Consider the following 27,294-nt stretch of genomic DNA (forward strand, 5'->3'; position numbering starts at 1 on the left):
TAAAAACATAAAAAAATAATTTAAAATTAAAAAAATTATTTTCCTATTAGTTACTCTCTGATTTCTTTAAAAAAAATAGATACAAATAGAAGATAGAAATATTCAGTGAGATATTCTTTTTATTTTTGATGAGTAATGAATTCCATTTTCTTTTTTCTTTTTATATTTTTTGTTTTTTATAAAATAAGTCTAAAAAATAAGGATAAATTGGGCAACCATAAAATTAAAATAAACAATAAATTAACTTGATAATAATTTTTTTTTTGATGAAATAACATATTTTTTTACATATTATAATTTAGAATTATGATATTTAAATAATATCGTGTTTTATAACTATAATATTTTATAACTGCAATATTAATTACCTTTTGTAAATTAGTCAATTGGTTCATTAAACCAGTAAATACCAATTAAAGCTTTACTATACATTACACCTCCCCCCCAACAGTTTCTCCACCACACCATCACCACCACCCTTATTCGTAGCTCCAGCAACACCACCTAATCATCTATTACATGCACCACCACCCCCATCACATTCCTCCACCTTCACCCCCTCATGTTATTCCACCTCCACTACTAACACCAGGAAATTATTCAACTGCTATAATTGTCTTTTTTTTCTTACTTGCTGGTCTATTTCTTCTTGCACTCCTCTCAATGGCTCTTTGCTTCTTCATCATTTAGTAGAAATAGAAGAAAATAGCTTAGAAAATTGAGATCCTAGAGTTCAATGAGCGTACTAAAGTCCAAGAAGCCATTGTTCCAAGTTCACAAGGTGAGAAAATTATAGTGCTAAACATCGAAGAGGATGTGCATCTTTAGAAGAAATTAAAAAAACAAAAAACTAATTAAAGGTTCGCACTTTAAGTCGGCTCACCATTATCCTCTGGATTCTAACATAGCAACATCCTCTTCGTAGTCTAATTAGCACCTTATGGAGCACAGGCCGATCGAAACACAGATAAATAAAATAAATGGCAATATAATTGTATATTTCTTGTTAACAGTTACCAATATTCCTACTCTTGAAAGTACTCACATAAGATTATTTACATGAATAAGGCTCAACCACTTAACTGATACATCTGTTCATACAAAATTATAATGAATGCAGTAGTTATTAATCACCATATTAATTAAAATTTTATTACGGTTTTCACTATAATATTAATTTAAATATCATGGTTATAAAACATGATATCATTTAAAGATCTTGATTCTCAATAATGATATGCAAAAGCATATTATATTGCCAAAACTTTTTGGAAGTGTATTATTCTACCTAAATTTAAAAATAACTATGCTAATTTTATAATTTATCCAAAAAATAACTAATATGGTTAGTTTTTGAACTTATTTTAAAGTGTTTTTCACTTAAAAATATATTAAAATAATTTTTTTATTTTTTAAAAAAATTAATTTTTAAATAAAATTTTTAAAATTTAATAAAAATCCTGAACTTTTCTACAATAGTACCATAAACCTTTTAAAAAGAATTATATTAGAGTTTTGTCTTTTCCTTATGCTTTTTTTGCATCACTTTTATTTAAAAAAATTAATATAGATATCCAATTAATTTATATGCATTTTAATTAATCTTTAAGAAGCAAATACATAATTGGAGTAATTAAGCTACTCCCCTAATCATGGGTGGCTTTTCTTATATAGCTGACTTCTCTTACCACGACTATTGCTTAGCTAATGATGATGATAAACCCTTCGAAACAGCAACTTCAACAAAGAAGGAAGACCCCATCAGAACTTGCTCCCTTTTTTTTTTTTTTGTTTTTTTAACATCACGAAGTAAGGAAATCTTGAACTTTCCATAAGGTTTCAAGATTCAATCTTGTTTTACCAACGGTGTTCTTATATTTTTGATATAATGCTCTAAGAGGTAAGATTTTTTGGCACTAGTACATGTTTTTTCTTTTCTTTTTGTTTCTACCAGTTCTCGATCGATGCTTTTGCCTTTCAGAGTTGGATGTAACAGCTTCCAGAATTTGTTCAACAAATATTGTTTTTTAGTCTTCAATTGTAATTGTCAACTGAGAAAAGTAAAAATAAAAAGAAGGGAAGTTACTGAATTTGATATTAATGTGTCCGGAAAGGGTGAGGCTGGAAATGGATGTATTGGCTTTGTTTCCTAGAGCATTTCCTTGAAATAATTTGTGTTCTCTTTTCTTTTTTCCTCTTCCCTCCCTAACTTTTCCCGCTAGGGATGTCACTACTGACAGTTCTTTATAAATTTGGTCAAGGGTTTATGGTTTTTTTTGTGTGGAAATTTTAGGTGTACTTGAAGAAAATATGATGGTGTTCATTGAGTTTTGTTAGAGTGATTGATTTCATTTATCTTCAATGGCAAGGAAGAAGAGCTGGTTTGGTTGGGTGAGGAGGCTATTTGTCTCTGAGCAAAAACCAAAAGCAGAAAAGGTTAATGCTTCAAGGAATCTTTTTGTTTCTTTAGCTGAGATCTTGCATTTCCTTCTGGTTAAATTTTCTGCTTAATTTTAACCGATTCAGAAATCAAAGAGGTGGAAATGGGTTCTTGGAGGCCTCAATGTCAAACAATGGCTTGCACTTCCAGCTCCACAGAGAACAGTCAGTGAAGCATCAGAAACACAAAAAAAGTATGCTTTGACTGTTGCCCTTGCAACAGCAGCTGCGGCTGATGCTGCTGTTGCCGCTGCTCATGCTGCAGCTGAGGTTGTCCGGCTCACAGGTGCCTCACATCCTTCCCGTCATTTCACCAAAGGAGTGGAAACTTTGGCTGCCATTAAAATACAAAGCGCTTTCCGTGCATATCTTGTGAGCTCTCTGAAATCCGAGTCCTATTTTGCGACATAACTCCTTAGTTTTTCATCTTGATTTTTTGTGGGTTATGCTATATCTTGTTAAGACTTCTTGAGTTCATATAAGATGTTGTTGAAACTGCATTCAAGATAGACTGCTATTTCTCTAACCGTCGAATTTAATCCCTTTTTGTACTTCACGTGAGATCATTTTATGATTTTTGCATGCAAGATGGATGAGATTTTGATCGAGTAGATGAGAAAATTCCAGTCGCGGTTTAAACTCTAAAGTTGTCCCATGAGGAAATAATCTTCCGCAAGTATATTACAATGTTGCGCAGAGAATGATTTCATCATTTGAAAACTTCTAACAAGGAAAAATTCATATTATACCTCTCTTAGTTCACTCATTACATTAATAAACATTAAACAGCACTTTTAGCAGCGTATTCTGAGAAGTTTGCTACTATTTTGGTCTGAACTTCTATAAAGAAAGATGCTATATATTTTTTCTTATGAATCAAATTTAAGCTCAAAATGTTTTGGCAGGGTGTGGATTAAGCAAGTTGTGTAAGCTGATTATAAAACCAGAAATTTGTCAAATTATTCGCTCTGCTAAAAAAACATGCCTCACTGCCTGATTTGGGTTTTCAATGGGATTGAAACAGGCAAGAAAAGCCTTACGAGCACTGAAGGGATTGGTGAAGCTTCAAGCCATTGTTCGTGGACAAGTTGTTAGACGCCAAGCACTCATCAAAATGAAACATTTGCCATCAAATGCAAAAATGCGGTCAGAAGTCCAGGCAAAAGGCATTACTGCAGATGGATTTTGTAAAAGCAGTGAAAATAAACATGCTGTCAAGTCAAAGAAGGAGGTGCAAGAGAAGGAAACTAAGGTAGGAGAGATGATCTTGCAGCTCCTCAAGTCAAAGGAGGTGGTTGAGAAAGAACACAAGGTATGAAGGATTATTTGAATAAAGTTCTTATGTTTCTTGTGGCTCATGCTTGTTAGAGTGTATTCGAAAGAAAATTAATAAAAGAATGAGAATCTATAGACAAGAAAATGATTTTTAAGAAGCCATTTTATTTTCTGTTACGTCTAGGATATTTTCTCTTTGGAGAATGAAATACATGATCTCTGATTGAGCTTCATGTGATTAACAATATCCTTGATTTTGTCTGTTCATGGGAAGAACGATAAAAGAGAAATTCAAACAGATCATATGGTAAAATCTAATACCTGATTGACATGAACGAGCCTGCACATTCAAATTTGTGTAGGATGCCGAATTCTGCAGCTCAATTTGATTCATTTCAACATTTTTTCATTGGGCAGCTTGTATTGAACAACCAAAAGAGTTGGAATTTTAGCTGGCGTTCGAAGGAAGACGTGGAAGCTCTGTTGTTAAAAAAGCAAGAGGCTAACATCAAAAGAGAGCGAATGATGAAATACTCATTTTCTAACCGGGTAACTTAATCTTAAATTCCCTTTCCAGTTGCAATCTCTTTAGTTACAGCTTACAACAGGGAAATTAAAAAAAGAAGAAAGAAATAGAGCTATTCAATCTATTGACAACCAAATTAAGCATGAGTCCTTTTCTTCTTATGTTCAGATTCTGCAACATAATTTTTCTTTCAGGAGAGAGGAAATGGTCTATTGGAAGAACCGCAACTCGCCGAGGAAAGTGGTAGACAGAGTCACCAGATAAATCAGTGGCCGAACAAAGAGACCTATAATAGAGAAAGGATGGAGAATTTGAAATCAGCTCCCATCTCTAATTTTTTTACTGGTGATATATTCAGCCCAGCACAAGTTAAGACCAGAAGTACCCGAAAACAAGATTTTATAGAAGGGTTGAATACACCTGTGTCCTTCCCCAGAAGATCATTTGGCAGCATGCGACCAAATTTGGCTGGAGATGGTAATTCCTTGCCAAACTCTCCAGTTTTTCCTACTTATATGGCTCCAACGCAATCTGCAAAGTTAAAGGCAAGGTCGATGAGCACACCAAAGCAACGAGAAGGATTTCAAGATTCTTGCTTTGAGTAGAACTTGCCATGCAAGAATGGACTCCATCTTTGGTCTACATATAATGGTGAATCGTTTGGAATTAGAAGAAAAACTTGCAGCGTCTCAACGCTGTGCTGGAAGACTTCATTTTAATCTTTGGAGTCCATAACTAATTACTTTATTCCTTTTCTTTTCTGGTTTACCACCTTTTTTTATTTTTCCTTTTTGGGTGGAGATGAAGTGTGTGTTGGTGCTCATTTGACACCAAGTTTTCATGAGAAATACTCGGTGAATCCTCAATGTAAAGTTTTACGTGTGTTAAAAAAGAAAGAAGAAGCAGCTTGTAATGAAACTCTTTCAGTACATATCTGATCATTCGCCAAACCAGCCAAAACTTGCTAGCGCCCTGTTTCTCTACGTACATTAGAGTTGGACACGAATTATCTTTCAGCCTGCAAGAACACAGCTTCATGACCATGGATGATATATCAGTAGCTATGAACAATTTGTCTTAAATATTTCCACGGTTTTTTGTTCATGTTTTGTCATTGAAAATTTTTGTGGTACAATTTGCTTCGTATCCTGCAAAATGCTGTTTAGGGTTCATTACTGGTGCATCATAACCTCTGTGGTGCAGGATTTTCAATTACAGCACCTAAATACTATGGCTTACAAGTTATGACAAATTTGAATAGGTTAGCCTCACTTGAAGTTGATTGGTCTAGTTTACAAACCTACAAGATTACCTTCGACAAAAAACAAAAATTACAGAACTGGTGAAACTTTCTAAATAACTCCAATTAGGACCAAACCAAGTAGACATGCCTTTAGAATTAGATTTTTTTATATATATATATATAAACTTTTCAGGTGATATTTGCGTTGTCGTGCCTCTGCAGTTTCATATAATGGTTAAACCCACAATAACTTTAAGTGTACAGCAAAGATTTTGGATTAAAATCATCGAAGCTATATAATGAATGATATCCACTAGACTTAAACAAACCATTTTTTATTCTTGATTTATTCGGAGATCATATGATGCTATAGAAACATAAGTTTATTAGAAACAGGACTTTTCTTGCACAAAATAAATGGCCTGGCATATTCCCCGAATACACATATCATGGTGTTTCTAGTTAAGTTGAATTGGGAACTTTGGCTGTTTGCTTGGAAGAAAGAGCCCCCGGAATTTCTCTGATTCCGGTTGTTTTTTATTCTCGTCAAACGTTGCTAAGATGTAAGTTTCAATCGGCTTTCCGGGCCTCTTTGTAGTGTCATTCTTCACTAGTTGAACCATGTTTGTGTTGTAAATTCTTGCATTATCAATGCTGGTTTCCGGTCCTCCTCCAGCTGAGGGCCAACCGCTCTCTGATACAACATTCTCCAATGAACCTCCACCAGCCCTCTCAAGTGCAGAGTAAAAAGCATCCGACATTGCAACAAAAAAATTAGGGTATTGAAACGGTGGATCCTGTACTATAACAGATGGATCAGGTAAGGAAATTGAGCATAATAGAGGAATCTGTGTGTTTCCGGAATGACTGAAGTACGGGCAAATGTTTACGAGTAATAACGGATGGTTTGTGACCAAAAAGCTAATAGCAGGGGCTACAAGTGATTGGCATGCTGGGTCGAATAGGCCATGTGATGGAGGGTACGACTCTCCAAATGCACCAGCAATGGTAGCAGTAGTAACTTTGGTTCGATTCCTTAGACCAGCAGCAGAAATTGAATTGTGAAGGTTTTGAATGGCAGAGAAAAATGCTGAAGCAAATGGATCAGCCGGTTTCTCTTCATTTCCAACAGGAATATAACTGAACCTGACATTAGTGTATCTTATCACATTGTTTTGAACCAATGCATCTGCATTGTCTTGACTGGAAGCGAGGTTTGGAATGTCAATGTCTGGAACACCAAGGACGAGCTCGATGCTGGAGCCTCCAACAGCTTAAAGAGTTGCTGGGTCTGGATCATAGATTCTTATTCTTTGTATGTTGTACTGGTTGAAAAGAGCTATAACTTCTAGCTCGGGTGGTAATTAAGTTGTCACCTCCATAATCAACAGGCTCCCGTTTGAGCATCTGCAATACATTAAGAAATAAATATTCACTTTAGGTTTTGCTTTAAAAACATTGTATACCATATGTTCAACTGGAGACAGGAGCTTGTGGAAAAAATAAATATATTTTTTAATTAATCCTATTTCTTCTCTTTAAATTTGGGATTTTTTTTAAAATTTTCCTATTCATTATTAATATGATTTTCTCGTTTTTTTTTTTTTTTTTCTAAATCAAGGTTTATAATAACCATTTTTACTAGTGAGACTTGGATGGAAAAAATTAAGTATTTTAGGGGTATTCCTGTAATTATCATGTTTTGGTCTTTGAGAATATCTATAATTTTTTTAGGTTTTTAGCTCACAACAAAATCGACTAAGTAAAACTGTAGAATGGTTAATTTCGTGTACTGCTAAGACATGAAAGATTAAAATCTTGAAAATTAAGGATTCTGACTCTTTAATGTTGTTTCTTTGTGCCGATGATACGGTTAAATAGGACAGAACAAATCATGGTGGCTGTGACTCTAGGAAAAGAAAAGGAGTGAGGAATAAATTATAGAACTTTGTTATCTAAAGTGAATTCTGGTTGAGGAGGAACTAGGTATTTGGTTGGAATTGTACCGCGGGTTGATCCATTTTTTTCACAAAAAAATAAAAATTAAGATGGTATAAATGTTCTTAAAAATAAAATAAAAAATCTAGGATTATGATTATTGACTTTAATAAGTTTAATAAGCTTAAATAATTTAATAATATGATTAGAAAATAAGATATTAATAATAAAAAAAAACAACAATAACAATTCAATACATAAAATAATTGCCCACTAATATTATAGAAATATGTCTTTATAATATTTTTAAAATGTCTTAATGATTTTATTTGTTAATAAAGTAAAAAAATTAATAGGAATGAGATAATTATATAGGAAGAAAAATAAAAGAAACATGAATCTCAATTCCCAACGAATAAAATGATAAGAGAAAAATTTGAAAAACAAGCAATATCTAAAAGAAATTGACTTGAGTCTGTCCAAGCTATCACATGCATGAATTCTTAAAAATACATCCTTTTAAGGAACCACATGATGATTTTGCATCATCCGACTCAAGTAAAGATCAAATCAAATCTATAAACTAATTGTGGGACCAGGATAACCCTATTAAAAATAAATCATATAAAATTATGAAATTCAATTTTCAAACCAACTTAATATTAAAGAGTATAATTAAAAAAAATCAAAAAAAATGAAAAAAAAGCTCGAGACAATCCTAGCGAACCTGTTGAATTTATGATCCAAGACATGATATTGTGATAATTTTATTAAAAAAGATAAAAATAATAATAAATACTAATTTCAAACGAACCCAATAATAAAAAATGAAATTAAAAAAAATTAAAAAACCATAAAGAAGCCAACTCAATCTAATATTTAAAACCTATAATACAAATCATGAGGTTAAATTATAACATATTACTTATGATGTTAAATTATAACTAAAGCGAACTCGATCTAATAATTAACCATAAAATTAACAAAAACAATAATTAATACTCATTAAATTATTCATTATTTTTTCAATTCAAATACATTTAAATTCAAAATCCCACCCAGTTTTATTAAGTGGCCATTTAAATCAATTTTACCCAACACCCAAACAAACCATAAAATACAAATTCCTACATTAATATAACAAAATTATCATTAAGAATAAATAAAATATTTAAATATACAAGTACATTATAAATACTATAAATAATTTTTATTAAATTAACTTAAAATATAAATAAGTAAATTTATTTACACGATAGAGTGAAACATAAATGAGTGAAACTTGACAAAAAAAAAAAAACTAAAAAGAGGGAAGCTAAAGCCTTGGGAGATATTTTTTGCGCCATAGCAAGTAGGTGGTGGCGGCTGGATTTGTGGAGGTGATTCTTGGGTTTTAGTGAGAGAAAAAAAGAGGCCAAGGTTTCGGGTTCTAGAGGGAGAAACATGGTGCGGAGATTGCGTTTGAGTTAGCCTACCATCAGGTTATAATTTCTTTTAAAATTACTATCAGAATTTTTATTGATACTTTGATTGATGATCTGACATGTTAGAAATAATTGGTGAAAATTTTTATTTTATTGAATTTTTCATCTACGAAAAACTTCTATTGCATGTTCTTTCGGTAAATCACAATAAAATATTGGGTGTGGTTGCTTTTTTCTTCAACTATCTGGCAGTGTTCCAGCACAGAAAAGAGTAGGGTAAAAGGTTCCAGAAAGTACGCAGAAGATAAAGACAAATATAGAGTCCTGAAACCATGTTGCGATTAATTTATTCTCCTTCAGATTAATTTTATTAGCTTTACCATCTAACACTTACATCTGTCGCTCCCAAATTTGAAACGATTATAAATATGAGGAGGCAGCCCTTTAACGCAAGCACCACGAAGTTCACAAATAAGCTGAGTGATTTAAAAAAGCTATTGATATTGTTTTTTTATCTGAATAGGGAAATAATACTGGTTTGCAAATGTTGTGCACAGTGATGATTAGAAGAAGGCACAGCTTCCTACCTAACGAATGATGTAATCCAATTCAATAAGGAAACAGTTTTCTGATTTTTTTACTAGAAATCCTTAAAAAAATAGTGTCAAGTGAGGCCCCCATTATTAATTTCTTTCTGCGTAAACTGTTCCTTTCGAAGAAGCAAACTCTTTTGCATGGAATCTGTACAAGTTTACTCCTCGGATATCCGCTTCTCAACTGTGTTGGTGATGGATTCTTGGTGATACAAGCTTGACCGAGGAGGGCAATGATTATACTATTGTAAACACGTTATGTGAGCTTTCAGTTCTTCTTTGTTGCCACTGCCGGCCTGGAGGCTGTGGCACTAGCTGGCAAAAGCTTGCATGACTATTAGAGCTCAAGATTCCCAGAAGTAGGGTAGGTTTTATATTTATGAATCATGATTGCAGCTTGGCAGAAAATTCACATCAGATTTTTTCTGGTTTCAGAATCTATTCACTGCTTCATTTATAAAAAGAAAAAAGAAAAGGAAAGGTTGTTAAGAGGTTTACCAGCTCTGTAGAATCTGAGGTGCTGGATTCAAAGAGTTGAAGCCAGACTGAACATAAAAATAAAAGTCAATTACAGACCACATGAAGGCTAGCTCTAACTTGTCTTAAGGTCAATCGCATATGAAACAAAGGCTAACTGATGGCAGCCCCACGCAATCTATGAGCTCATGCAATGCCACAATAATTAATAGGATTAATGAATGATTAGCTCTAATTAAAGAATTGGATCACTATTTGGTTATCACGTAATGCATATGTAAATCTAACGTCATGCTGTGGATTTACTCATCATGGTTTAATTGTACTTTCGATCTCCTCTGCGCTTCGTTGACATCCATTTACGAAATAAATTAACATGGCGGAAAGCAACATGTAAATCTTGGTGCTAATGATCAAAACAGATTGGTTATCCATGGCTAGCACTGCGGCTGCTGCACCTCTCAATTTGAGGAATAGTATAACCTGACATCAGCTATTTAAATGGTTATGGATTTTATTTAAATTATATTTTGAAATTTTATTTAATAATTTAAATTTTTAAATTGAAATTATTTTTTAAATGATATTAATATCTTGATAATCAAGAGATCACATATTTAAATTTTATTTTTTATTTATATAATAAAAATTAAATAGAAAATAATGAGTATGTTTAACTTTTAAATCTAAAAAATTTTCATTTAATATATTAAAAAATAATACAAATTATATTTTTTTACCTAACATGGCTTTGCTTGTATTATAACTTTGATTTCTTGATGTTAGTAATTAACAATCTCCCTTGTTTCGCTTCCTGTGATGCAGCACATGATGGTTTCACCATCATGCACTCTACACGAGAACAGTACCACAAGTCTTGTTTGACCAATGAAGTTTCCACCATGTTCAGGGTACCATTAACATTAAACTACTTTTAATTAATTAGGTTGGTAATTATTGTTAATGAAGTAGTTAAATGCAGAAAATCGATCGGCCATGAATAAAAATGAATTCATGGCCCCTAAATGATCTGGGGTGGAGGGGAATTGCATGACATAGAGATTAGTTACTAAAAACTATTGTCATTAACCCTTCGAGCTGTCCTTATAATGTGATGTCTTCTGAAATGGTCTGGGAAGTGGTCCATTTCCCTTTAAATCGAATCCGAATCTGTTCTGCAAGAAACATAACATAAAAAACCATGTCCTTTTTCTTAATTTATTGGTTACAGGACTAATGGATTTTGAACCAATATTAATAATGGCATTTCTCCATAAAACATGGGGCTGTTGTGCCATTAGATAGACAAGAACAAGCACCTATGATACCGCAGAGGATATATAATCAAAGCAGCAGCAGAAACCATCCACAGTTTCTTGTTTCTAGAGCATGAAGTGTATTGGCTCTTAGAAATCGAACCAATGCTTAATGCTGAGTCCTGCTGACAAGGAAGAGAACCTTGAGCTAATTATTACCTAGCTTGGTTAAGGTAAGAACGATTGGCAGTTAATCTTTGAGTCATTGAAATTGAACTCAGTTTATGATCAGGTGATTTAAATAATAGCATTATACCCTTTTTTATTTACTATTATAATATGTATTTCTTCAATTTGTGTACTTTGGACATTTAAAAACTCTTCACACACGCATCTCTTTCCTTGATGGCTCATCTTGTCTTGTTTTGTGGCAAAACTGACTGCACACACACACACGCGTATATATATATCAGGTAATGATTAAGGTTCACATTTCACTGCTTTGAGCAACGCATAGTACACAGACTGGAAGAGAACCGGACCTAGCTGAATCAAGAGTCTTCAGAAAGTGAGTTTCTTTCTTGCTTCATGTATCTCTTCTATATTTGCTTTGAAATACACTTCAGAGTACAGCTTTAATGTAAAGAAAGTAGCGAATCCTGGGTTTTTCTCCTTTTGCTCATGTTTCGTCTTATACTCCTGTGTCTCAGGTGGAAACATTCCTAATTTGGGTTTTTATAAGCTTTGGTTGGCGCGAGTTTCAAGCAAGTTGACTGTATGGATGAACACAGTTCCTCTACCCCTAATTCTACGTTCGGGATCTTCTCAGGAAATCCCATGAATTGGGATTTCATGGATGAGATCTTGTATCAAGGATGGGCCGAGAACGATGGAGAGTTCAGCTTTCTGCAACAAGGTCCCGCCACCTCTAATGTTCTATATGACCACCCTTCACTATATATACCTTTTATGGGGTCTAATAATTTGAGTATAGCCTCAAACCAGCAGGATTATCAAGAAGAAACAGAAAGGCATTGCCATGGAAATCCACCTCTAGATTATCCTAAAAGCATGGAACTTGTTCAGACTGAACCTCAGGTTGAGGATTCTGTGGACACTTCCACGTCTTTACTGCACACTACAGGTTATCGAGTAGAAGCCGCTGGATTGGGTTTCGAATGGCAGATGGTGCCGAGGGTAAATCCAGTGACTTCATTTTCTGTGAAGGAGAGAGCAATGCAAGCCATTATATACTTAAAAAATTGTATCCAATATAAAGATAGTCTTATCCAGATTTGGCTACCTGTGGAGAAAGAAGGGAAAAAAGTCCTTGCTACTATTGATCAGCCATACTTCGTCAATCCGAGTTGTAAGAGTCTTGCAAGTTATAGAAATGTTTCAACTGCCTATCACTTCCAAGTAGAAGGGGATGCGACATTTTCTGTAGGGTTCCCCGGTCGGGTTTTCTTGGAGAAGCTGCCTGAGTGGACTCCTGATGTAAGTCTCTTCAGAAGTGAAGAATATCCGCGTAAAGATCATGCAATACAACATAACATTAGAGGGTCTCTTGCACTCCCTCTTTTCAAACAAGGCAGTGAGACTTGCCTGGGCATAGTCGAGATTGTGACTACTTCTCAGAAGATAACCTATCGTCCAGAACTAGAAGACATCTGCAAAGCTCTCAAGGTTTGTTCGCTTCCCATGTATCTTGCAAAGGATTTCAATTAGCTATCAAGTTTAACAGTGAGACTATTGTTATATAATTCATGTTAGTTCTGTTAGTTGCATATAGGCTTAATGTTTCTTTCATTTCAAATCCATTGACTTGCATTGAACTTTCAGATCTTTGAATGATTGAAATGCCTTTCAAAAGTAACAATGGTTATCAATTTCTTTAAGCCTGTGAAATAAGCAGAGAACTTAGCTCATTTTCTGGTCTTTACATGCATGTTGATTTGCAGGCTGTTGATCTAAGAAGTTCTGAAGACTTCTGCTCACCTGGTGTGAAGGTAAGTAGATAGGCCTTTTAGAAACAGAGACACTAGATTCAGGTTTCTGAAGTTTTCAGCGTTCATAACTAAGACCACAACTGCTGTTCCTTTTATCACAGACTTGCAATGGATTAAATCAAGTTGCAGTGCCTGAGATATCAGAGATTGTGAAATCTGTTTGCAAGACATATGGATTACCCTTAGCTCTAACATGGACTCTATGTAGCCGGCAAGGTAAAAGTGGACGCCAGCAGTTTGCTGAGAAGTCTGGCGCTTTTATATCCACCGTGGATTCTGCTTGCTTTTTGGCCGATAGAGATTTTTCAGGTTTTCACATGGCAAGTTTTGAGCAATACATTTTCCTAGGCCAAGGGATTGTGGGGAAAGCATTCACAACACAAAAACAATGTTTCGCGAATGATGTAACTTGCTTCAGCAAGAAAGATTATCCTCTGGCTCACCATGCCAAGATATTTGGTCTTCATGCTGCCATAGCGATTCCCCTGCGAAGCATTGCTACCGGATTAGTTGAATTTGTGTTGGAGTTATTCTTGCCAATAGATTGCAAAGACACCGAAGAACAAAAGAAGATGTGGGATTTATTGCCTATTGCCATACAACAGGTTTGCTGGAGTTTACAGGTTGTCATGGACAAGGGGCTCGATAATGGAGAAAATCAGAGTTTTGAATCATCACATTCGAAACAACCTTCATTGGATGAATCATCTTGGATTTCCCGTATGGTGGAGGCCCAAAAGAAGAGTAAAAGTTTCTGTGTCACATGGGGCTATCCAAAAGAGCCTAAAGAAGAGTTCAAGATGATAACTCATTGGGATGACTCTGCGGTGGAATTAGACCATAAGCAAGTAATTTCGGAGTTGGGTCAACTTCAGCAAAATTCTAGACCCAATAGCAATACCGAGGGTGATGGAGTTTCTGCTTTTGGCAGACATCTCTCATTTGGCAGCAGAAAAACAGGTAAGAAGAGACGGACCAAGACAGATATCCAGACAATCAGCTTGGAAGTTCTTCGACAATACTTTGCAGGGAGCCTCAAAGACGCTGCTCAAAGCCTCAGCGGTATGCAAATATCCTATCACAGATGAAATCACATGTTCATATATAAAGTAATGAGTAGCATTTCAATTTTAGATCTGAGGCATCCTTCATTACAGAATTATCATTACATTACGCAGACAAACATTTGCTGGAGACCAACTTGATATAATCCTCCAGAAACCTTTATTATCATTTTCGTTTGTAAAGCTAGGTTGTTGTCTTCAATAATCCTTTATTAGAGGACTGTCATTTGTTAGCTAATCAATGGTGTGATCACACTTCTTGTTCTAATTGCAGTTTGCCCTACTACTCTCAAAAGAATATGCAGACAACACGGTATCACGCGGTGGCCTTCTCGAAAGATCAAGAAGGTTGACCATTCCTTGCGAAAACTCCAGCAGGTGATTGACACAGTCCAAGGTGCCAAGGGTTCCATTCAGATTGAATCTTTCTATTCAGCCTTCCCAGAACTGAGCTCTACAAAACTTTCAAGTCCTGCTCCTTCTTCATCATTCAGGACGAGTGACAATTCAAGGCACTTTGATTCTCCACCTGATGATGCTATCTTTTCTGGCACTACCTCAAAATCCCATTCCTCTCCGTGTAGTAGGAGCTCTTGTTCAAGTACCTGTTGTTCTGCTAGAGCACAACAGCATGCCGCCACTGTTATAACTGGCTCAAGCAATGAAAATGGCGCTTTACCAGCAGAAACCTCGAATGGCGTTTTAAAGAGGACTAGCGGTAGTGAATTGGCGGAATTTTATTCCTTGAATAACGAAGGAGAACCAGACTTTCTCTTAAGACCACATATCCACAAAACAAGGACAATCAATGAGCAGATCCATCAAAGTCTGCTAGAAACTCCACCACAGTTTGGCCAGAGTAGACGAGGGGGAGATGTCTTCAGAGTTAAAGCCATTTTTGGAGTAGAAAAGGTTAGGTTATTCTTGCAACCAAACTGGGGTTTAAGGGACTTACAACAAGAGATTGGTAAATGTTTCAAGATAGATGATTTCACTGGCATTGGGCTCAAGTATATGGATGATGATGGGGAATGGATTCGTTTGAACCGTGATGATGATCTCGAGGAGTGCAAAGAGACACACAAATTCTGTCAAAGCAACACAATCAAGCTATCCCTTTACAAATATTCTACTGCATTTGGTTCCCGAGGTTCATGCTAAGGCTTCCATTGATCGTGTCATTAGTCTCTAGGACATAGATGTCTGGTTTCGAGCCAAGACCTAGTTTTTGGTACTATTTCTTGTTTTTAACTATTTTTTATTTCTAATTTAAAAAAAAATTGTTTATGAAAGAAAGTATGTGAAGGAAAAAACTGTACAGAGACATTATTTAATTTCAAAAATATATTAACTAAAATTAATAATTTAACATTTAATTATTATTGTGAAATGATGACATAATAATTGTGACAATGATTGTAACAATATAATAATTATAATTATGACATTTATAATAATAATATTAGTTATAATAATACCAAATTAGTAATGATTGTTATATATTTATAAATAATAATAATAATAATAATAATAATAATTGATGATAATATAATAGAGATGATTGAAAAATGATAGTAACAAAATTTTTAAATATATTTACAAAAATAATTGACGATGGATGAGATGGAGTTATCAAATAATATTAAAATAGAAAATGATTAATAATAAGAAATGATGGTGATAATAGTGGTTAGGATGATTATAAAAATAATAATAGTGATAATTGAAATTATAATGGTTATAATATTGATAATATCGTGCATATAAAACATAAAAAATAAAAAAATAAATTTGAGAAATTATTACGTGAGTCATCATGATCACCATGAACCCCCATTCATAATGAGATGGCAGTGGATCGCCAATAAAATAAATAAAAAATCGAGAAAATTATTAGCCCACTCAAATTCCTTACGTGGCAAGCACCAATCAAATTCCTTGTCTTTCGTTTCGTTTAAGGTACAATTATTTTGACAAGCCATAAATTTGATTTTGACTTCAAAACTCTGTGGTGTCGTCTCCATCTTCTTTCTATGGATGCACGGGAAAGGGCAAAAGGGACAACGCACAATGAAAGGAACGAAATTAATCATTTAATTCTTGAAACTTATTTTAGAGTGCGTTGAGATATGTTATTATATTATTTTTTTTAAAAAAAAAGTATTTTTGTAATGAAAAAATTATATTTTTTATTACCTTAATACACTGATATAAAAAATTAAAAAAATTTAAAACATTTTCAAGAGAAAAATATTTTTTAAAAATATTAAATACAGTGGCAACTGCCATACCAAATGAATGTTTAAAACAAGTAAAAAACCAATTTTTTTTCAAAATAATAAATATTAGAATATTTTAAAAAAATTAAATAATTCAATCAACCTAGAACAACCTTCACATCCCATTACCCAATTCAGCCATGTAGAGTTTAATTAGCCATGGCTAACAAGGACATGGATTGTGTCGTATCGTACGAAAGAATAGACTCGGTCGAAAAAGATAAAATGGGATGGATCTTTATGTCCCATATATTAAATATCAGGGACCAAGCCTGTCCACTCACGGCCCAAACCGATCGGATAAAAATAAATTTTGGGTTGGTACAACATAAATAAGTTGAGTGAGTCTATGATTTACTCCCATTTTGTTTTTATTTATGGTTAGAAAATGTTTTAATAAATTATTATTTTTTATTTTAAAATCATTTTCGCATACTAATATTAAAAATATTATTTTCATGTATGTTTAAATAAAAAATACTTTAAAAAATAATCGTTAGTATAATATTAAATAAATTTTCCATATGATAATTGTTGTTTTATATATAGGTTTGGTAAAAATAATTGTTGAATACTGAAAAAATTAAACTTTGATCAAAACTAATAAAAGAAATCATTTTATAGCAAAAAAAATTGTTTGGTTATTTTCAAGTATTTCTCATTTTAGCAAGTGAAAAAAAAGCTCATTTTAGTACATTATCTTTTTATCCTGAAATCTTATTTATTTAATTTCAAAATACTTATCAAGATTTAATGGTATTTTAGGTGGAATGAAAGGCATGATAAAATAGCTTATTCTTTTGCTCATATGATGGCCACTGGAGGCTTACATGGTCGTTAACTTCAAGGCCCGTGGGATTAGTTGTGGTGCGCGCAAGTTGACCCAGACACTCACGTTAATCTAAAAAAAAAAATAGCTTCTTCTTTCTTTTTCTTTTTTTTTAATCAAATATATTAATATTGTGATGAGAATACAATAACCTTCCTCCAAGGATTTAAATTTAAAATATCAACATCAATGATGTAATGTCGAGATGTAAACATTATAATAACTTTAAGATTAATTTTTTTTTAATTTATGTTACAATCTATTTTTTAAAATTATTTTTAAAAAAGCACTGCAATACTCGCCCCTCTCTCTCTCCATGTTTTCTTCTTGATACAAAATTACTGCGCACCTTATCATCCATGGAGAACAGGAGGTCCCCATGTAAAATTGAATTCAATTCAACATATAATTTAGTTTTAAACTGACTGTAAATAAAAATTTGTCCATGAGTGCACAATATAACATTATATTGGTAGAGAAATCAAACTATATAAAACATTTTCTACTTTATAAAAACTTTTTTACAGTTAAGTATTGTAATACATAATCATTTTTTTAACTAGAATACAATATAAAGAATATATTTTTAAAATCATTCGAGAACAGGATTCAGTCTCACTTATCAGGCAAGCTCATTCGAGGATATATATCTCTTATAATTGAAAAAAAAACAAAAACTTGACTAATTCCCAACATCAAGATCTTTCCCGGTTAGAGATATGGACAGCAACCATGCAAGTTTGTGTGTCTGTGAGCATTTTCTGTCGTTCTAACATGGATGAAGGAGAGCTTGTTCTCATCTTCTGGCTACTGAAAAGTCCTTGTTTTCAAACGAGTGATTAAGATAGAATTTAAATAGTCATACCTACCAATCTTTATACAGCTGGATAAGATGGTTTGGTTTAGTTCAATCCTAACAAATTAAACACTGTTTGATTTTCACTTGATATGTCCTAAAGAAGTAGGAGTTCATGATCTTGTTATATTTACCATTTATATTTAATAATTGTTGAAGGAAAAAACCCACTACAAGTGAAGAGTGATCCGATCTTTCAATAAAAGAAAATGGATTTAGAATATATGAAATAGAAATAGCATCATCGCCTTATTCCATGCTTTCTTTTCAAGATTTTGGAGTAGAGTTATCCTTATTATATAGTTTATTACCCATCAAATCTTTTATAAAATATTTTGCATTATTATCTATTTTTTTTAGAAAATCTGTTAGTAACGCTTATATTTTTTTTTTTAAAAAAAGAATTTTGCTCTAGCCTCGGCATAATTTGATAGTTTGTGAATTGATCAACATGAAAATTTTCATGATAGACACAATCAAATCAAAACTATGGAATATTATAAAAGATGTCCAAGTATTTGTATTCAAGCAGCTAGTGAGGAGAAGAATTTAATTACATCGATCATTAGCTTGTAGTTGCATATGAGTTTAAAAATAAATGATTAAAAAAGTTATAAATTAATAATTTTAAAAAAAAAAACTAAACTTCTCCAACTTTTCAGATTTTTCAAATCAAATCTCATAAATCATACAGTTAATTTTTTAACATAGAATGTTTTGAAATATAGTAGTGGTTACTTTTTAAAATATTTTTTGTTTAAAGATATATTAAAATAATTTTTTTATTTTTAAAAATTATTTTTAATATAAATATATTACAACAATCTAAAAATATAAAAAATACTATTTAAAACACAACATCAACATAAATTTATCGCCTAAGAAGATGTGATAGGTAAATCTGACTAGTTAATATAACAAAAGTATTTTAAGAGTTTCTCTGAATATGTATACTCAAAATTTTTATTAAACATATGATCAATGTTTTAATAGTTAATATACTGAAATTTTTACATAAAAAATAAAAACGCGCAAATAATCCTGCCCTGTTTGAGTACAAAAGGCAAAAGGTAGAAATCTTGCGTGCAAATCATGCAAGAATATTCTTCTTCCAGTCGTATTTTTATGTCTACATTATAGTATAAAACCTGATTTAGAAATTATTTTAAATAAAAAATACTGAGCGGTGAATTAGATAGTTAGACATGCTAGTTAACAAGTCAACTTAAATTTAAATTTTTTATATAAAAAATTATTAAAAAAAATATAATTTTGATTAAAAAAATTAGATTTAGCCACTAATTAATCAGCCCAAGTTAATTAAATTCAAATCAACAAATTACTAAATTGCTTGAAGACCGGATCACGGGATGAAGTTTTATAACAATTATCTAAACCCCAACCACCATTTATAAAACTTCAAATTGACAAAAAAAAAAAAAAACTTCACTGATCACTCCTATAAAAGCATGACTTGCCGCTTTCTCTCTATGAAATAAATCTGTCCGTATAAATACATGAATTATATTCGTCTCCACGTGTCAATTCTTAATTGGGTGACACTTCCATTATTATGGCTTCCACTAGATTGCAAGGCAAATAAACTCTCAACAACTTGTCCTTGTAACAAAACTCCTTTTAATTCAGTCAGCGTCTCGCAAGTAGAGCCACTAGTACACAGCCGGTGCTGCTGTTCGGCGATTAACCGGTGAAAAGAATGGACAATTTACTTAAGGATTTTGAAGTGGAACACAAGAATCCATCGGAAGTCGCCTTAAGAAGATGGAGAAAAGCTGTTTCTATTGTCAAAAATCCTAGCCGGCGCTTCCGCATGGTCGCCGATCTCGATAAACGATCTGAAGCCGAAGGCAAAAAGCGGAGCATCCAGGTTTCTTTTTAATTTACGCGTGTTTTATCTTGTGGTTACTCCACAACGGAAACTTAATAACTGTTTCTTCTTTTGATTTGAAACTGGCTGTGGCTGAGGTTTGACTAGTGGGTCCCACATGCTCATGCTGGATTTCTTGGCCAATGAATTGCTTACACGTTTACTGTTTGTCTTCTTGAAATGCTGACACGGAATTTCTTGAGTTTTCTAGGCCAGTTTTTGAGTTTTTTTGCGGTGGATTTACGTCAGTGCCCTCAGCATTTTGTTTTTCAAATGAAATGAACTTGATCCATTTCAAGAAATATATGACCACCAATATTTTCCCCATCAAAAACATTTATGTTCATAATTATTAATATTTAAAAAGAGATAAATAAAAATGAAGAAAATAGAAAAAAAATAAACGACATCTAATCTTACTAAAGTGAAAAGAATTCTTTCTTATTTATGTGTTTTTTTTTTATTGCTAGTGCCTCCTTGATATGATACTATTATAACTTTTACTTTTTAAAGCGTTTTTTTATAAAAAAAAAATTATTAAATTAATTATTTTTTTATGACTATGATATAATAATGTTAAAAAATTAAAAACATATTTTAATATATTTTTAATTAAAAACATATTGTATATTATATTATCAAACACACGTGTTATTGTAGTTTAAGCACCATATAATTTATTATATATAAATTTTATTAACTGATTACTTTTATCTTAATTTTTTAATTAAGAAAAAGATCTTATAAAAGTATAATTTGGATGGGTTTTTTAAATTGAAATAAAATCTAGATAGCTTGAGATGAGAGAATGCAGACCATCAATAATGTCTACGTGGAAAAAAACTTTTTTTATACAAAAGAAATTGCAACTTTTCTTTCCTTTTTCTTTTACTATAAAGAGCAGCCAACCACCAAAAGCAACCTTTTTTATTTTTCTTTCTGCTATAAATCCATGTGGTGCATGTATTCCATTCAAGATCCAAAAAACATAACCTTTTGTAATTTTATAAAAAAAAATATAAATTCCCTAATGATAAAATTATTACAACAATTTAATTTTTGCATTGACAAGAAAAGAAATTTCCTAAAAATTAACTTCACCTTTCCAAAACCAAAAGTATAAAATCAATAATGCATTGTGGCTCTATAACACATAATCAAATCTCAAGACTTTTCTTTAGTAGATTTTTTTAAGTATTTTTTTAAAATATATTAAAATAATATTTATTTTAAATTATTTTTTACATTATCATATTAAAATTATTTTAAAATATATAAAATATTTTAAAATTTTATTAATAAAAAACTCAACCTCTTAATCTAACCCATTAGGAAAACTTTTCAATGTTTTAAGGTTGTTATAACAAAAATATAAAAAATCATCTAAATTTAAAAGTTTAAATTATTAAATAAAATTTTCATATATGATTTATATTATTCTCAAACATACCTCACTTAAATAAAAGTATTTTTAAATTTCAAACTTGTACAAATTCATATTATCTTATACTTAATTTTTATCAAATAAATAGAAATAATGAAATAATATGATTTATATTATTCTTATCAAAGAACCATCTCAACTCAATAGTTTAAGTTATTAGGTAAAGTTTCAGGATATAATTTATATTATTTTCTAACATATTCTTTTAAGTAAAAACTCTTTAAAATTAAACTTATATAGGCTTATAATATCTTATTAATTTTTATCAAATAAATAAAAATAATAAAATTTAAATTTATAATTATTTAATCATTAAAATTTTAATATTATATTAAAAAATTATACCAACTCTTCCCATAATATAATTTTAAAGAGGTATATAATAATGGGCGTCCTAGCATCATTCTACCGTGATCTTTGCCCCACTTGATACCATTGTTTTTTTTTTTTAAATTAATTGTCATTTGTTGCCTCGTATCTGCAGTCCATTTATTGATCCAATTGCAGCCTTATTCCAGTTTATTATTCTATTTGAGGGGCTAATTATGTTTTCAGGTGTTTTTTAAAATTAAAATTATTATTTTCTAATAGTTTTAATATATTATTGTCAAAAGCTGATTTATTTTGACATATTTAAAATAAATAAAAAACTATTCTTGTGTCCTGAGCTCACCAAATGACATTACATCTACAATCTATTATTGTTGTTATTATATTCTGATACAATATTATAAATGCATGCGGTATCGACGCGGCCTGCAGAAGTACTTGATAGAATAACAATAATAGTCAAAAACCTTATCCTTTCCAAAGCTTCCACACAAATATTCCTCATCCTTTCTATCTCTACCATAGCTTTCCCTAGTTCCAATAACTTTTTATCTCTATTTACTCAATAAATTTAATTAATTTCACAATTTGTCGGTAAAATACTTGAAGGATACAATTAAATATAATTAAATGCTCAAATCAAAGTTTTTTTTCGAAGTATGATTATAATGGTATGATTAATGGTTCTGAAGAATATTAATCTAGCTTTTACAATTTTATTTAAGAAAAATATTTGTGCTGTGATTTGATTACTAGCTTTCATGTTCGAAAAGCTAGTATTCAATGTTCTTAGTTTAAAAACCTCAAAACAAGTAGGAGAATCTCTCCAAACTAAATTTTCAACTGCCTCGAGATTATGTATTGCTCTTAGACAACTTTAGATTATTATTCAAGAAAATCTTTCTTGCTTTGTCACATTGCTCTCTATATATGTCATTTTAGTCATTCTCTATAACATGTTTCAACAAGTTTTTATGAACTTTTATTTTTTGAAGTGAATTTTAAAATAAGAAATATAGAAAAATATTTTTTTTCCAAAACAACAAGTCAACTACTATTTTATTGTATAAAATGTTCATTCTTATATCTTAATAGATGGACTAATAAGATGTCCACTGGCTAGCTTGCCTATGGCACGCTCTCGTTTGACAATTTTTTGATGATGATGGAGATATTTTATTTATTTATTTAGTTTAGGAAGTCTTCTAATCTTGTAACTTGTAACAAGGAGTCCTAAAATTAAAATATAGCAGCAAAACAATAAATAATTTATTAAAAAAATAATATAAATTATATTTTAAAACTTTACTTAATAATTTAAATTTTTAAGTTGAGATTGTTCTTTATTATGATATTAAATTTATGTTGATCAAATTTATAAAATTAATAATACAAGATAATTTAAATCTATATAAATTTTAAGTCTAAAACATTTTTATTTTAAAAAATATTTTAAAAAATAATATAAATTATATATTACATCTCATAACTCATAACCTAAGTCGATAATATTATTATTTTTTGTTGAAAATAAATTGTGAGACCATGAACATGTCATTTCATTCATTTGAAGGGAGTTCATTGCTCATTTGGGAGATAAACTTTTGATCCCATTTCGAAATTGCATGTGTTGTAGGACAACAGAGCAAAATCAACTAAACACGAGAAATGAAGTAGGATGGGAGAACAAATTAAATCATCAACAATTGAGACACACAGGATCTGCTAGGAACAAATTAAGAGAGATGCCCTCGATCTTGACAAAACAATCCATGAGAGACACGCTTGATCTTGAAGGATTAATACAAGAGAAACACACTTAATCTTGGAAGTAAAACTCCACTTATTTTATTCAATTATTCAACCATGCTGATCATAACTAATGTTTATGTGTTTATTTACACGCCCTAAACCAAATAAAATAGGAAAATCTAAGAAGTCTTAATTCAACAAGAAAGCTAGAACTCTAGTTTAACTACTAAATAATGAATATTAATATTTCTAAATAATTAAATCTTGAACAATCATAAGTACCCAATTCCCATTGTTGTCTTCTCATTCCTTCTCGGTTGGAAAAAAAATCAGCCTTCGAGTTCTAAATTGTTGAAGTAGCAAAAACTCCATGAAGTTCATAGCGTGAAGAAACTTTTTGACAAAGACCTTCCAATATCTTTCTTTAATTAAGAAATCAATGTTCTTCTGAACTATAATATTGAGTTTGGAATGAACAAACAACAAAGTCAATGTGATCAACCTCCTCTTCGGATTCTTCGAAGAGAGAATCATCAAATTATTATTTTGTATAAGATTCGTTGCTTCAACTTCTCCATCCGCAAAATCATACTCATCTCTTGTGTAAGCATGACCGCATTATATTCTCTCTTAATTAAAGAAGTAACATGTTAGTTTTAAGAAGAAACATTGTTAGTAACTTCGGAGACCTTAACGTTGCTGATCAATGGTGTTTGATATCTATTTGTTTTTGTATTTAAAAAATTTTAAATTTAAATTTGAATCTCTTTTTACTTTAAATTAATTTTTTTAGTGTTTTAAATCGTTTTAATATACTGATATAAAATATAATTTAAAAAATAAAAATAAAATTATTATTATAAAATATTTATAAATAAAAAAATTTAAAAAAATAAATACTACTAGTCTCTAAAATACTCTCAGGATATACGAGAATCCAACCAGCAAGAGTAAGCTGGGCTCACTTCTCCTGTTCTTTAAGGATTAGACTTCGCCATTCATTATTATATTCTCTATTATATTCCTCTTCCTCCCAAGCCGGCAACTGTTTTTTTTTCCCTAACTGCTATAAACCGTGCCAATAAAGCAGCAGCATGTAGGAATAAATTATCACAATCCAAAAATAAAGAAATCCAGTTTGATAACGTAGACGGGAACAATCTTTCTTTCTTGCTCTTAAAAAAAAAAGCTATTAATTAACATGATAAAATAGTCTTTGCCTTGGGACAATTCTATACAGATCATTAATGAAATAAAAAAATAACAAGGTCAAAAAACCTATATCAAGTCTTGAAAAACTATATGCTAATAGCAAAACTATCTCTGTTTAGAATAGTAGCTATGTTGCTTTTTAAAGTATTTTTTATTTTAAAATATATTAAAATAATTTTTTTTTTATTTTTAAAAAGTTATTTTTGAAATTAATATATTAAAATATAAAAAAATAATCTTTTTAAAAAATACTGGTTAGTCAGTTATTTTAATTGCACATTTAATGATGACGAAGTAGACAAGAATTAAATAATTTAAAACTTCTGTCCCAACTTTTAATGCTTTTTTCCACAAGTTTCCTCTCAAAACAAACCAAGAGAAAGTCACAAGCAGAATTAAACCCATAAGGTTTTAAATTAAGCCAGATGATACTGTGGCTGCTTACTGCTAGCAACAGATATGATACATTGAGCTATAATCAAGTTGTTCTCTTGTGTTCGATTCTTTTGTTTTTGAATTATTTTTTTGAGAGAACAAGAATCATAGTTGAATTCCATGGTGGGTGCCAAATTAATGGAGGACACGACAGAGAAAAATTAATAAAATACGAAAATTAATGGAGGATAGAAGCAAAAAAATCATCAACAAGAGAGAGACACTCAATAATCTTGAAGGGAACAAATCAATAAAAACACCATCCATCTTTACAAAGAAACTAAGAGAGAGAGAGAGAGATACACATTCGATCTTGTAAACAATTTTTTTTATTTTATTTGATCATTCAGCCATCTTATAAGTTATAATTAATATCTAGTTGTTTCTTTATATGCCCTAAATAGAATAAAATAAAAAAATCCTAACAAAGTCCTAATTTAACTACTAAATAATAAATACTAATATTTCTAAATAATATAATCTAAAATAATCATATATTATTATTATTATTATTATAAAAAAAGCTAAAAGATTTAGGATAAATCCATAGCATTTTGTACTTTTTTTTTACCAAGACACAAATTATTATAAATTGCTCGGTAGAAAAAAATGCATTTTTTCATATGAAAGTTTATTTTGATCCCTAGGTTTTTTATTTTTATATTTATTTGCCCCTTTTAGTTTTAAGTGTGTATGTTTCAATTCTTAAACTTTATTTTTTTTCATATTTCAGTTTTCAAGCTCTAAAAAAATAAGAAAAAGTCATTGGTGTAAAAGAAAAGGAAAAAAAGAAAGAATTCAATGGACCACATTCTCAAAAAAATATTAATTGCAACCATAATTTTTTTTTTGGATGTGGTTTGATTTTCAATAACAATTTGAAAATTAAATTTTAAAGGTTCAGAAACTCGATCTTGATGTTCTGCTAATTAAAAATGACTGAAAAAGTATTACAACAAATAGCGTGTTGTTTGCCATCGTCTACCCAATTTTAAAAAGCAAAAAATGCCGAGCATGTCAACTTGGCCTTTTAGGCCCATGAAAGCTTGTGCTTTTCTTTTTAGAAATTGGGTGTGCGGGCCTAGCATCATAAGCCCATAAATAACATTTATTTTTAATTTAAAATTAATTTTTTAAATTAATAATTACAATGCTATGTAAAAATCATCCAACTATGTCATATATTTTAAATAAAGATGTTTTTATTTTGGTTATATTTGCAATAACTTTGTTAAATCATCTATGAGCGTAATATGCAATAAATTGAAAAAAAAAATCCCATATGAATATTCAATGACAACAAAATAGATATTTTTTTTGTTATTGTTAGTTTTTTATTTAGTATTGACATATTAATTACTCTTTTTTTTTTTCATATAGCCATAAAAACTATGAATACATTTTTTTTTAATTTTTTTTTGAAGCTTGCTTTTTAGATTATGAAAAGTTATATATATATATATAAAACATGCTACTAATAGAAAGACATGTTTTCATCAAAATAATAATGAAAATAATAAGGAAATGGGAGTTTTTCCTTTAAAAATATTTTTTTTCCTCTTGTAGTTTAAATCATTGAGATTCTTGAAAATATTTATTTTAATTACCTTGATTTTTTTATTAAAAGCAACATTGTTAATAAAAAAATATTTTTTTTTCAAAAAAAATTGAATAAGAAATGGCGAATTTGATTTAAATTTGTTTTTAGAATTTAAATCCTTATTTTTGTGAATGTTTATTTTAATTATAATAGAATTAAATAAAAACAATTGTTTGAAATTTGTCCCGGCAGCATCACGCGGCATAAAATATACTTAAAACTCCTACATAAATAAAAACCAAATGCCATCGCTGTTGCCCGTCATTCTCCTTCAATTACAACCATGGAATGATGTTTGCTGCATTGAGCATTGCTTTTCATGCTTTCACTTTATTTGTGAAGTTCCCTATCGCTGCTGCTGTGAGTGACTGATCATCACTAACTTCTTTATCTCCCTCTCAACCAGGAAAAGATACGAACCGCTC

At 30.9% G+C, this 27,294-nt stretch overlaps 3 protein-coding genes, 1 long non-coding RNA gene and 1 pseudogene across 8 annotated transcripts in view; 4 read left to right on the top strand and 1 right to left on the bottom strand.

The window, feature by feature from the left end:
- The first annotated feature begins 1,717 nt into the window (after positions 1 to 1,717).
- Positions 1,718 to 5,344, top strand: LOC105131741 (protein IQ-DOMAIN 1-like). Of its 3 annotated transcripts, none has more exons than XM_011034865.1 (7): positions 1,718 to 1,900; positions 2,294 to 2,436; positions 2,527 to 2,811; positions 3,464 to 3,751; positions 3,983 to 4,021; positions 4,132 to 4,263; positions 4,435 to 5,344. In XM_011034865.1, the coding sequence occupies exons 2-7, from the start codon at positions 2,362 to 2,364 to the stop codon at positions 4,843 to 4,845; spliced, it is 1,230 nt and encodes a 409-aa protein (XP_011033167.1). In that variant the 5' UTR covers positions 1,718 to 1,900; positions 2,294 to 2,361; the 3' UTR covers positions 4,846 to 5,344. The 3 variants fall into 3 exon arrangements, with proteins under 3 accessions (XP_011033167.1, XP_011033169.1, XP_011033168.1); XM_011034867.1 differs by having other exon boundaries at positions 4,409 to 4,597; XM_011034866.1 differs by lacking the exon at positions 3,983 to 4,021.
- A 597-nt stretch (positions 5,345 to 5,941) lies between these two features.
- On the bottom strand, positions 5,942 to 6,847 carry LOC105131865 (glucan endo-1,3-beta-glucosidase, basic isoform-like; annotated as a pseudogene).
- A 1,888-nt stretch (positions 6,848 to 8,735) lies between these two features.
- Positions 8,736 to 9,532, top strand: LOC105131743 (uncharacterized). The gene is made up of 2 exons (XR_843490.1): positions 8,736 to 8,902; positions 9,369 to 9,532. It is a non-coding gene; the product is annotated as an uncharacterized LOC105131743 (long non-coding RNA).
- A 1,561-nt stretch (positions 9,533 to 11,093) lies between these two features.
- On the top strand, positions 11,094 to 15,561 carry LOC105131742 (protein NLP2-like). Of its 2 annotated transcripts, XM_011034869.1 has the most exons (6): positions 11,364 to 11,404; positions 11,645 to 11,739; positions 11,882 to 12,857; positions 13,133 to 13,180; positions 13,282 to 14,242; positions 14,519 to 15,561. In XM_011034869.1, exons 3-6 carry the CDS (start codon positions 11,949 to 11,951, stop codon positions 15,403 to 15,405), a joined length of 2,805 nt encoding a protein of 934 aa, XP_011033171.1. In that variant the 5' UTR covers positions 11,364 to 11,404; positions 11,645 to 11,739; positions 11,882 to 11,948; the 3' UTR covers positions 15,406 to 15,561. The 2 variants fall into 2 exon arrangements, with proteins under 2 accessions (XP_011033170.1, XP_011033171.1); XM_011034868.1 differs by having other exon boundaries at positions 11,094 to 11,739.
- Positions 15,562 to 19,670: 4,109 nt separating this feature from the next.
- LOC105131744 (calcium-transporting ATPase 4, plasma membrane-type-like) overlaps positions 19,671 to 27,294 on the top strand; it is a 12,331-nt gene continuing 4,707 nt past the window's right edge. Inside the window, exons 1-2 of one of the 2 annotated variants that reach the window (XM_011034871.1) lie at positions 19,671 to 20,096; positions 27,276 to 27,287. In XM_011034871.1, the coding sequence (XP_011033173.1) occupies positions 19,926 to 20,096; positions 27,276 to 27,287 (183 nt within the window). In that variant the 5' untranslated portion in view covers positions 19,671 to 19,925. The remainder of the gene's footprint in view (positions 20,097 to 27,275; positions 27,288 to 27,294) is intronic. The other variant, XM_011034870.1, reaches the window with a different exon arrangement.

This window comes from Populus euphratica, unplaced genomic scaffold (genome assembly GCF_000495115.2).
Source record: "Populus euphratica unplaced genomic scaffold, PopEup_1.0 scaffold101.1, whole genome shotgun sequence".
NCBI classification, from domain to species: Eukaryota; Viridiplantae; Streptophyta; class Magnoliopsida; order Malpighiales; family Salicaceae; genus Populus; species Populus euphratica.

Excerpts from the sequence above, each read along its gene's own strand:
- LOC105131741 (XM_011034865.1), top strand. The coding sequence starts at position 2,362 with ATGGCAAGGAAGAAGAGCTGGTTTGGTTGGGTGAGGAGGCTATTTGTC. Across the intron at positions 2,437-2,526 it reads AAAAACCAAAAGCAGAAAAG|AAATCAAAGAGGTGGAAATG; the intron begins GTTAATGCTTCA and ends TAACCGATTCAG. Across the intron at positions 4,022-4,131 it reads AAATTCAAACAGATCATATG|CTTGTATTGAACAACCAAAA; the intron begins GTAAAATCTAAT and ends TTCATTGGGCAG.
- LOC105131742 (XM_011034868.1), top strand. The coding sequence starts at position 11,949 with ATGGATGAACACAGTTCCTCTACCCCTAATTCTACGTTCGGGATCTTC. Across the intron at positions 12,858-13,132 it reads ACATCTGCAAAGCTCTCAAG|GCTGTTGATCTAAGAAGTTC; the intron begins GTTTGTTCGCTT and ends GTTGATTTGCAG. Across the intron at positions 13,181-13,281 it reads TCTGCTCACCTGGTGTGAAG|ACTTGCAATGGATTAAATCA; the intron begins GTAAGTAGATAG and ends CTTTTATCACAG.